The sequence below is a fragment of the Salvia splendens genome, chromosome 17 (genome assembly GCF_004379255.2).
Source record: "Salvia splendens isolate huo1 chromosome 17, SspV2, whole genome shotgun sequence".
Classification (NCBI taxonomy): domain Eukaryota; kingdom Viridiplantae; phylum Streptophyta; class Magnoliopsida; order Lamiales; family Lamiaceae; genus Salvia; species Salvia splendens.
Window position 1 is genome coordinate 21,140,545 of NC_056048.1, and position 10,328 is coordinate 21,150,872.

At 34.6% G+C, this 10,328-nt stretch overlaps 1 protein-coding gene across 1 annotated transcript; it reads right to left on the minus strand.

Annotated features, from left to right (window-relative positions):
* LOC121774947 (serine/threonine-protein kinase WNK1-like) lies at window positions 1-3,190 on the minus strand. Its single transcript, XM_042171865.1, has 7 exons — window positions 2,664-3,190; window positions 2,510-2,547; window positions 2,158-2,385; window positions 1,805-2,025; window positions 1,572-1,729; window positions 1,045-1,489; window positions 1-792 (listed from the first exon to the last, which is right to left on the minus strand). Exons 1-7 carry the CDS (start codon window positions 2,736-2,738, stop codon window positions 440-442), a joined length of 1,518 nt encoding a protein of 505 aa, XP_042027799.1. The 5' UTR covers window positions 2,739-3,190; the 3' UTR covers window positions 1-439.
* Window positions 3,191-10,328: the final 7,138 nt, after the last annotated feature.

Sequence of the window (10,328 nt, forward strand, 5' to 3'; positions counted from 1 at the left end):
TTAGCCTTAAAAACATATAAATTCCATATTTATCAACCAATCTTTGATTTGGATGAACTGCATTAGTAAATAGACTGATCAAATCAATATCAGTATTTAATGTTATCATATTAATTGCTGATACAAAATTTTCATATTCTGAGCATTCAGTGTGTGTACCTTCTTCCACTCAAGCTCACAATCTACACAGCTGCACCAAAACTATCATAATCTGAGATCTTTCCCTAATCCTTAGTACTTGTATATGCTTTACATGCCCGTCGCCACGTCTGAGCGAGCAACGGGTGAGGACAGAGATGCGCTGCAACGGACTACAAGAGCTCGTGTGCTGGCTCAGAACCACCCTCCCTTCATTCCAGCCTCGGTTGAGACGAATGGCAAGCCTTTTGCTTCCTCAACTGTCAAGTTGTTATCACATTTCATCTCCGAAGTCAGTGTGCTACTGCGGCTCGTCCCCTTCAAATGGGTACGTAATCTCTTCAAAACGTCCGTGCACGGCCCCACATCCGTGTTTCGGGCACTGAAGGACTTGCAAGGAGTAGCCTGCTGCATCGGAGCCATCTGAGGTGCAGATGTGGCAACGGTTTATGGTCTTGTTGTTGGGACTGCTGTCTTCAAAACCGACCCCACTCCTCCACTCGGGCACCAACAAGGCGATCTCCCCGTCTATCATCTTGGCAATCTCAGTCACGTCCTGGTCCATGATGTCCAGCTCCGCCACCATCTCGGTCGCCACACACAGAGCTGTGTCCGTCTCAGTGTCGAACGGGAAGTAGATGTTGCGAACGGGGCCTGAAATGTATAGATCAAACATCCATGCTCACCATCAACAAAAATGAACTAAACTACTAGTACTTCTTTTGGCAGCAAGAAACAAGAATTTAGCAAGGTTATTCATCTCTTCCGTTGCGATTCTTGATTCGTGCCACAGTTACAACGTTATCCAAAGTTTGGGATTTCAAAAAATACCATAAGTTGATGACAGTTTTAAGAAAAACATTTAAGTTGATAAAACAGAAACTATACTTGTCACAAATATTTTACCTTCTTTGTCTGCGATCCTGAGACGGAGAAAGATGTTGTCGTCATCTGTTCTCCTCCCTTTGATCACCACATCTACATTCCCCCAGTGGTCTTCCTCCTGGCTCGTGAACAGTTCGATCTCGTTACCCTCATACTCCACTGAATTGCAGTCCAGGTCATTCTCCGGCTCATAGCCAAGAAAGTTGTTGCAGCCATTGACTAAAGAGCTGTTGGTGCTATGATAAGTACTCATAAGATGTTGGCTCAAAATGGGGCCTAACTCGTCGTAGTCCCTCTGATAACCTATTGGCGGCCTCATGTCATAAATGTAATCATCTATATGAAGAAAGGGATCATTGAGAAGCTCCCACGCAGACAACCTATTCGAGACGGTTGCTAGGCATTTCTCAACAAATGTACGAACCTCAGCATCCTCGACCTTGTATAGAGCCTCAGGTTTCTTCCCCTAAAACATGAAGTTAGAAAGAACACTTCATCACACGATACAGCAAACAACATTCATTCCCGACACAGGTTTGAGTCCTTACAGAGATCACTTTCTTATAAATTTGGGCTGGGTGAGTGCATTCACTATACGGATACTCAAACGTCACCATTTCCAAAATGCACATTCCAAAGGAGTAAATGTCAACTAATTCGTTGTATTCCTCCTCGTACACCTCTGGAGCCATGAACTCCGGTGTCCCTATTGAAGAAATTAAGCATCAACACATTTCATCCCACCAACGACATTTTTCAAGAATCTTGGAATTTTTTTTACCTACACAACGAGCAGCATGCGATTTCCTGAGGATTGCAGCGAGGCCAAGGTCGCCAATCTTGACCTCCCCTTGGTTCCCGTTGATGAAGATGTTGTCGCACTTGAGGTCTCTGTGAATCACGGGAGGATCATGGCTATGCAGATAGAGTAGGCCTTGAAGAATCTGCCTACACCAATGCTTTATTGCTCTTATATTCACCCTCCTATGCTTCAACCTATACCTATTTAGTCCAGATCAAGAAGAAACATTAACTAAGCAACCTAAGACACATCACATATCAACATAAACATTAACTAAACAACTCAATCAATACAGATCAAAGACAGCAACCAAAGACAAGATCACCACTCACTGTCTGAGGGTGCCAGAAGTGAACATTTCGGTCACGAAATTGATGTTTCTGTTAGCCGTATCGACCCATGAAGTGCATAGCTTCATGATATTCTTGTGTTTCAGAGTCTTGAGAAGATGTATTTCACAATACAGCCTTTCAAGATCCTCAGGGCTCTGCAGAAAATCATATAGCTTAACTTGGTTCCAAGCTACCTCTATCCCTTCATACTCATCAAAAGCTCTATAACTGCAACAAATAAAATAATGAAAAATCTAATAAGCCCAGAAACTAAATGAACTGTGATATATCTAAATGATTCTCTAATTTCTGCAGAAAAGGGCTAATGTGATGACAATCATGATATACATACACAGTCTTTGAAGCCCCTTTTCCAAGAATCTCATTATACTGCAATCATAGACAAAATCACAACTCAAATTAAAGTTTTTGTTGTAAAGATTATACATTTCACAAATTCAAGAAATCACCAAGAAATAATGACATTCAAGAATTTGAAAGCATACCCTTCCATATCTCCCAGTGGGATCAACTTCCACAAACTCAGAATCTTCTGAATCAAGATCAATAACACCATTCATTCTCCACACTTATCTAGAGTCTAGAGCCTAGAGAGAGAGAGAGAGATTTCTAACTCAAGAATCAGCACAAGGGATCTACTTCACAAATGGGGGCTAAAAATCAAATATTCAACAAATGATTATTGAAAAAGGTTACACCTCTAAAAATAGAAAAAGGCACCCCCTTTTTCAACTCCAACGAATAACTCTATCCCTCCACTCCCACCTCTCCAAATCCCCACAAAAAGACAGTTTTTTTTTTCCTTTCCCTTTCCTAGCTTAGCTCCTTCATCACTTTCTATCTCATCACGAGCAGCAAAAACAAAAAAAATATCAAACCACACACGCACTGCACACACTGATTGACCCACGACTACACCTTTTTCTTGCTAATTTGTGTGTATAAATTTTATATATACATAATTCTTCAAGATAGACAGGGCTGAAACAGCTTGCTAGAAGTGGACCAACAACGTACAAAGGAGCAGTGAATTAAATGTTTAAATTAATCTTCTTGTGTATGTGCCATCTGGCAATGACACAAGTGGCTTACCTTAAAATATTGAAAATTGTGTAATTTAAGGAAATGAATTTTGCATTTCCATGAAATTATGCTTCAAAATTTTCAAGATTAAGTCTTGATTGGGATGGCTGTACTTCAGCTGTGTACCTTGTCCATCTGTCTCTAGATTGTGTTTCAAAAATGATTTTTTCCCTTTTATTTTGTGTTTGATTAATTTTTTATTTTTCAATTGTGGATTGGGGTGAATTTCGCATTTCCATGAAATTATGCTTCAAAATTTTCAAGATTAAGTCTTGATTGGGATGGCTGTACTTCAGCTGTGTACCTTGTCCATCTGTCTGTAGACTGTGTTTCAAAAATGATTTTTTCCCTTTTATTTTGTGTTTGATTAATTTTTTATTTTTCAATTGTGGATTGGGTCATTTCACAGTTCACACATTTACAATTTTAAATATAATTCGATCATTGACCGGATGTGAATGAAAAATGAATAGTCCATTCATCCCAATAAGTATTAAACGTTTGGTTTTCGGTACGAAATTTTATATAGTGTTGTTTTGTGAGTTAGAGCATCTCCAGTGGGCGGACATCCCACTAGGACATCCACTAGGACATCCCAAAAACACCTCCTGCCGCGTCACTAGGACTTCACATCCCACTGCCATATTAGACTAACATTCTCCTCGTTCTTACTTTACAAATTGTATACTTCGTCCATCCCAACTTAAGAGTCCTAATTAGTTAAGGCACTGGTTTTAAGAAATGTAAAGAAAAATGAGTTGAATAAGTTAATGGAATATGAGTCTCACTTATATATATTGCTTTTATAAAAAATAGTTTAATTTCTAAAAATTAAAGTTTATCTTATTCTTTACCTATTTTTTCTATCCTCTTTTACACTTCACTCATTTTTCTTCCTCTCTTTTATTTTACTTATTTTTTCTCATTCTCTCTTACATTATCAATTTATCATTAAAACTCGTGTCATCCAAAGATGAGACTATCTTTCATAAGAAAGGTAGTATAAAGAAAACAAGTACTATCATTTTAAAATGAAAATGATCAAATATTTTTAATTGAATCTATATACTAATTTCCATCATTGTTAAGTAAAGACAAATAAATACTTATATCCAAGACTTCAACCCAAGATAGTTGAGTCGTATTTCTTTTCAATCATAACAAAATAATTAGTTTTCTTTTTGGCAAACAACTTTGGTTTCCATTTCTCTCTCTTTTGCTTGCATACTTTATTCTGTCCTTATTATACCCTTTAAACATCAATTTTTCATATAATAAAAGAAACGTCTCAACTAACTTGGAACGGATGAATTACATAATTAATATTGTGTTTGGTATTTTCAATAGATAATACTTCATCTGTCCTGATATAGAAGAAGCGTTTCGTTTTGAACACTCGTCTTGAAAAAATGATATAACTAGTTAAAGTAGAAAGAGTAAAGTAAAAGAGATACTCCCTCCATCCGCGAACAGGAGTCCCGTTTTTTTCATTTTAGTCCGTTCGCGAATAGGAGTCTCGGTTTAGTAATATGGTCCCACATTCCACTATCTTATTTCACTCACATTTCATTTAAAACTAATATATGCAAGTGAGACTCATATTCCACTAACTTTTTTCCACCCACTTTTCTTAACCTTTCTTAAAACCCGTGCCACCAAGAAATGAGTCTCCTAATGGCGGACATATGAAGTAATAATGTAGATATGAGTCTTGTCTACATTATTATCTCTCCTCTTTTACTCTCTCACCACTTTAGCATATTTTTTTGAGACGAGTGCTCAAAATAAACGCTTCTACGGAGTATATTTATTTTGTGACGTGAACCATTAAACTCAATGCTATAAAATCAAACAAAGAACAATTAAACACCAATCTTTTTTTTAGAATGACATATTAGACTAACATTCTCCTCGTTCTTACTTTACAAATTGTATACTTCGTCCATCCCAACTTAAGAGTCCTAATTAGTTAAGGCACTGGTTTTAAGAAATGTAAAGAAAAATGAGTTGAATAAGTTAATGGAATATGAGTCTCACTTATATATATTGCTTTTATAATAAAATATGAGTGAAATAAGTTGGTGGAATATAGGGCCTACTCAGTGACGGAACCAGAAAATCAAATAAGCCGGGGCTGAAAAAAAATAAAATAAAATTTAATTTAAAAATAAAAATAAATATAAATATAATAATAATAATTATTATTATTATTTTCAAATAATACTCCCTCCGTCCGCCATTAGGAGTTCCAGTTTACTCCCTCCGTCCCAACTAAGTTAAGTCGTATTCTTTGGGATGTCCCAACTAAATTGAGTCATTTCCCTTTTTGACAAAAAACAAAACATCTAATCACTCTTAATTTATTTCATCACCTACTTTACTCTCTCTTTATTTCTCCTACTTTATTCTCTCTTTATTTCTCCTACGTTATTCCTTTTCAAACCCAATTTCTTAATCCTCGTGCCCAAAAGTTTTGTCTCAACTTAGTTGGGACGGAGGGAGTATTATTTTAATCCATCGACCATTAAGAGTCCCGGTTCACTTTTACTAAATATGGTAGATACACTTCACTTTCCACTCACATTTTATTATAAAGCTAATATATAAAAATGAGTCTCACATTTCAATATCTTTTCTCAATCACTTTCCTTTATATTTCTTAAAACTCATACTGAACTTAAATGGAATTTCTAATGACGGGCGAAGTTTAAATTTCTTAAAATTTATATTGAACTTAAATGAGACTTCTAATGACGGGCGAAGGGAGTATTCTTTTAAGATTTTGAAGATAGTTAGATTTGAAAAAAAAAGATAAGTATTTGTCGAGCAATCAAGTAATTGTAGTTCCATTTCTATTGCTTTACAATCAACTAAATAATAGTTAATAGTCCAAACTCAACAATTGGACAAAAGTCATGTGCAATGTATATTTCAATACTAAGATGAGTATAAAATATACGGAGTATAATTATTTATTTATATTATTTGATAATGCCTTCCTCATCATTTTTTTACTGTTGAAAAAATTCTATGTTGCAAATTTGGTTGAGATATTTGCAATATGCTTTTTATTATGACGATATTAGTATATTTTGATTTATAGTATATTCTGATTTCATAACTCATTAGGTAAACTATTAAATCTAAAATTAATCTGAGTAAAATATAAAGTAGAGTACTTACTAATTAATTTAATATTATTGCTTGTTAAAAGTTAAGATAGCTTACAGTGCGTCAGAGACTCAGACATCATTTCCAAAAATTCAATTCTCTTTCTTTCTCTTTCATGGTCTCCATATCTATTCCTATCTCTATTTCACGTACCTTTCTTCTTCCCCATCTCTCTACAAATCATACAACAAGAACAATATTATGGGTACTCTATTCAATATTCACCCCAAGAGCGGGGGCTTGTCCCTTACTAGTTCCGTCGCTAGGCCTACTTACCATTTATTGTAAAAGTGAAATATGACTCTTAAGTTGAAACGGACAAAAATGGCAAAACATGACTTAAGTTGGGACGGAAGGAGTGTTAAATTAAAAATCGTGTCCAATTAAAATTGCACTCTCTTGCGGGATGGTGGGAGTATACGTAAATGAGATCACTTTAACGTACAAAATGAAAAATAATACATGCACGTTTGATTACTATCATCATACAAGATGGAATATACTCCACACCAAAGGATGGAATTGAACCCAAACCCTTTCGTTAACGGATAAATTCGTGATAGTGTAAAATGTGCTTCTTACGAGTCAGCTCATGATGGAATCAAATCATAATATACTACTCTTTTCGTCCATGATGTATAGTCCCAATTTGATTTTGCACATGTTTTTAAAATTGTGAAGGAAAATAATGGAAAGAGTTAGTGGAATATAGATCCTTCTTTTATATAGTACTTCCTCCGTCTCAGCTTAAGTGATTGACTGCTTTTCAACACGTGTTTGGAAAAAATGATAGTAATAAATAGTTAAAGTGAAGAGAAAGTAAAATAAGAGAGAGAATAATGTAAATAAAGCTCTTTTCTACATTATTATATCTTTTACTTTGTTTTCTCTCTATTTTAATTAATTTATCTATCATTTTCTTAAAATAATGTCCAAAAAGAAATCAATCACATGAGTTGTGACGGAAGGAGTATTAATTTTATAAGAATTTAGTGGAGTATGAGCGCCCATTACCTAAATTATAAAAAAAGAAAATGAGATTTTAAATTGCGAATATACTTAGATTAGCAAATTGGAACATTATTTTGTACATATAAAATACTCCTAGATATAGCTAAAAGATTAAGATCCTAATCCTACCTCAGATTTTTCAACCAAGTCAAGTGGTGAAAGTTTGAGTTTTTGGTTTTCGTACATTTTATTGATTAAGTAGTAATTGTATTTAAGTCTCCCAAGTCCCAACCATGCTATTCAAATAAAATAAGAATTTTCCTTTTTAGGGAAAGTAAATATGATTTTAAAAATTAAGTTTGGTAGATTTTCTGCATGTATCATCATCAATCAATTCTACCTTTGGAAAATCCTACCGAATCTTAATTTAGTGTTATCCAAGTATTAACGTCACCTTTGAAGTAATATTTTAGTCTTTTAGTGACAATTAATTCAACTTGGAAACTACAGTGAGTTTATTTATTTGTTTAATTACTTATTTGATGAACTAGAGTTCAATTAATAAAGACATGAGTTTGACTGTTGATTAGCCGTTCATAATTGCAACGTATGGGTTTTTTCTTCTAGATAGCTCAAAAGATTTGAATTTACTTTTTCGTTTCATAATAGTATTTTAAATTTGTCCTAATTTCTTAAACTAAGCAATTATTCAATAAGTATCGTGTTAATTCACATAAGTTGGATACCGTCACAAAATAAAAGTTACATTTTACCATTTTAGTCCATCTCACAATAAGAGTCATATTTCACATTTATCATAAATAGTAAGTAAGTTCATATCCACTAACTCATCCATTCACATTCTATTATAAAACTAATAATATAAAAAAATGGACCTCATATTACACTAAGTTTTTCAATCTACTATTCTTTATATTATTTTTTAAAATTCATGTTCACACCAAACGTGATTTATATACTCCGTCCATTTAAATAAGTATGGCCTTTTCTCATTTTCACTCGTCTACAATAAATGTGGTGTTTTTGTTTGAGTATATAATCACACTCATTTACTTATATTTTAAATCTTATTTATTCACACTTAATATTTTAAAAAATCAGCGGTTATTTAACAGTCGACACCACACTTTTTGATGTTTTCCATTCAAAGTTGATATAGGAGTACCAACAATTTATTACTAGTATAATATATATTTCTATATCTTCATTCCACATTTGTCTTATCATAGATGGTGAAGCATGTAATACAAACCACATACATACCCATGTATGTATTATTGCACATGCAAGATGCAACTTCACATGGCTTCACATGAACACAACATGACCCTTGAAAATTGGATATTTTATTCCAAAAAATTGTCGACATTTTACCTAATTCACAAAAAATGCTTGTTTATATCCTGTACAATAATATTAGTAATATACACAACTATATATAATGAATGACTTGAATCTCTCAATTTACTGATGGGAGGATAAGCGTGGTACTAATTGAAAATGTAGTTGTCATCTAGTACAAATGTATTATGTATTTATAATAATAATAACAATAATAATAATAATAATAATAATAATAGTAGTAGTATACATGTGTTATGTCACGACCGCATTTTCTAAGGATAGAAAACACGGTTGATCGCGACTAGGGGAGGATTAAAGAAGCGGGGAAGAAAGGGGAAAACAACACAAATCGACCATAGCTCGAAACAAACGGGAATAGCTCGAATTAAAATCAGAGTTTTGAACAAAATAGACTTGAGTCTTTTAAGATGCACAACGGAAGCAAATGAACGCGGTTCCATGTATGAAGACATGAACCTCCGAGAGTCAAAATCTGACTGAATTAAATGTCTTGTCTCAATAGCACTTCCTCCACCACTTCGCTGCTCAACCTGCACATTTAGAAATATATGCAGGGCTGAGTACAAAAAGTACTCAGTGAACACATTGCCGAAGAATACACATATACATTTGAAAATATTGTCAAGCCATCATCACAGTAACACTCGGGGTGTTGTTGAAAAGACCCGAGCTTACTAAAAATATCACATTGGGTTGCAACCCCTTTTTCCGGTACTTAGCCATATCTGATCACATTGTGCCGTCGAGATGGTGTTCTCACACGGTCACCTTCTCTGCCCATCATGTCAGAGGATTCCATGTACCGGGAAGGTGGCCACCTTCCACGGTCATCTTCTCTGCCGTTCACAGTCAGAGGTTCCAAGTAGGGACACCACCCTACTAGGACTCAAAATCGAATCGATTCACATATATCATCTTTCATAATTCACTTGGCCTTAGCCAAACAGATAGGCACCATACACAAAACATTTATGGCAAGACTACATCTTTAAAAATCATGAACATGTGTTCGTGTTTTCACAAAATACGATTTGTATTTGTCGTATAAGAAAGCTCACCTCGACTGCTTAAAACCCCTTAACTTGAATTTTCCTGACTCCACCCTTAACTCACGGAGATAGCATTTTGAAAACAAATAACGTACTAATAAGACTCGAGAATTCACATACTTATAGGAATGCATGCTCCTACTTTATTTCTTTTATCATTTGTTCACCGTCAGAAGAATTTTAGAAACTTGCATATTAATTAAATTAGAAAATTTAATTAACAACACTTCTTTATTAAATTAATTATTTCTGTGACTTGAGAACTCCGTCTCCCTCTTTCTTTCCATTTCCTTAGCGGCCGCCCGAGGCGTCGCGGGGCGATGCTGGTCGGCCGCTTACGCCCATAATTCCTCTGTTGGCTCCTCGTATTTTCCATCACGATGTCAAATTAGTTCCCAAAATTTATTCAAGCGCATAACTGAATTATCGCAACTATTTCCCTATTGTTAAGAAAATTATATATTCCGGACTTGGGATAAATTATTCATACTTCAATTATTATTCCGGAAT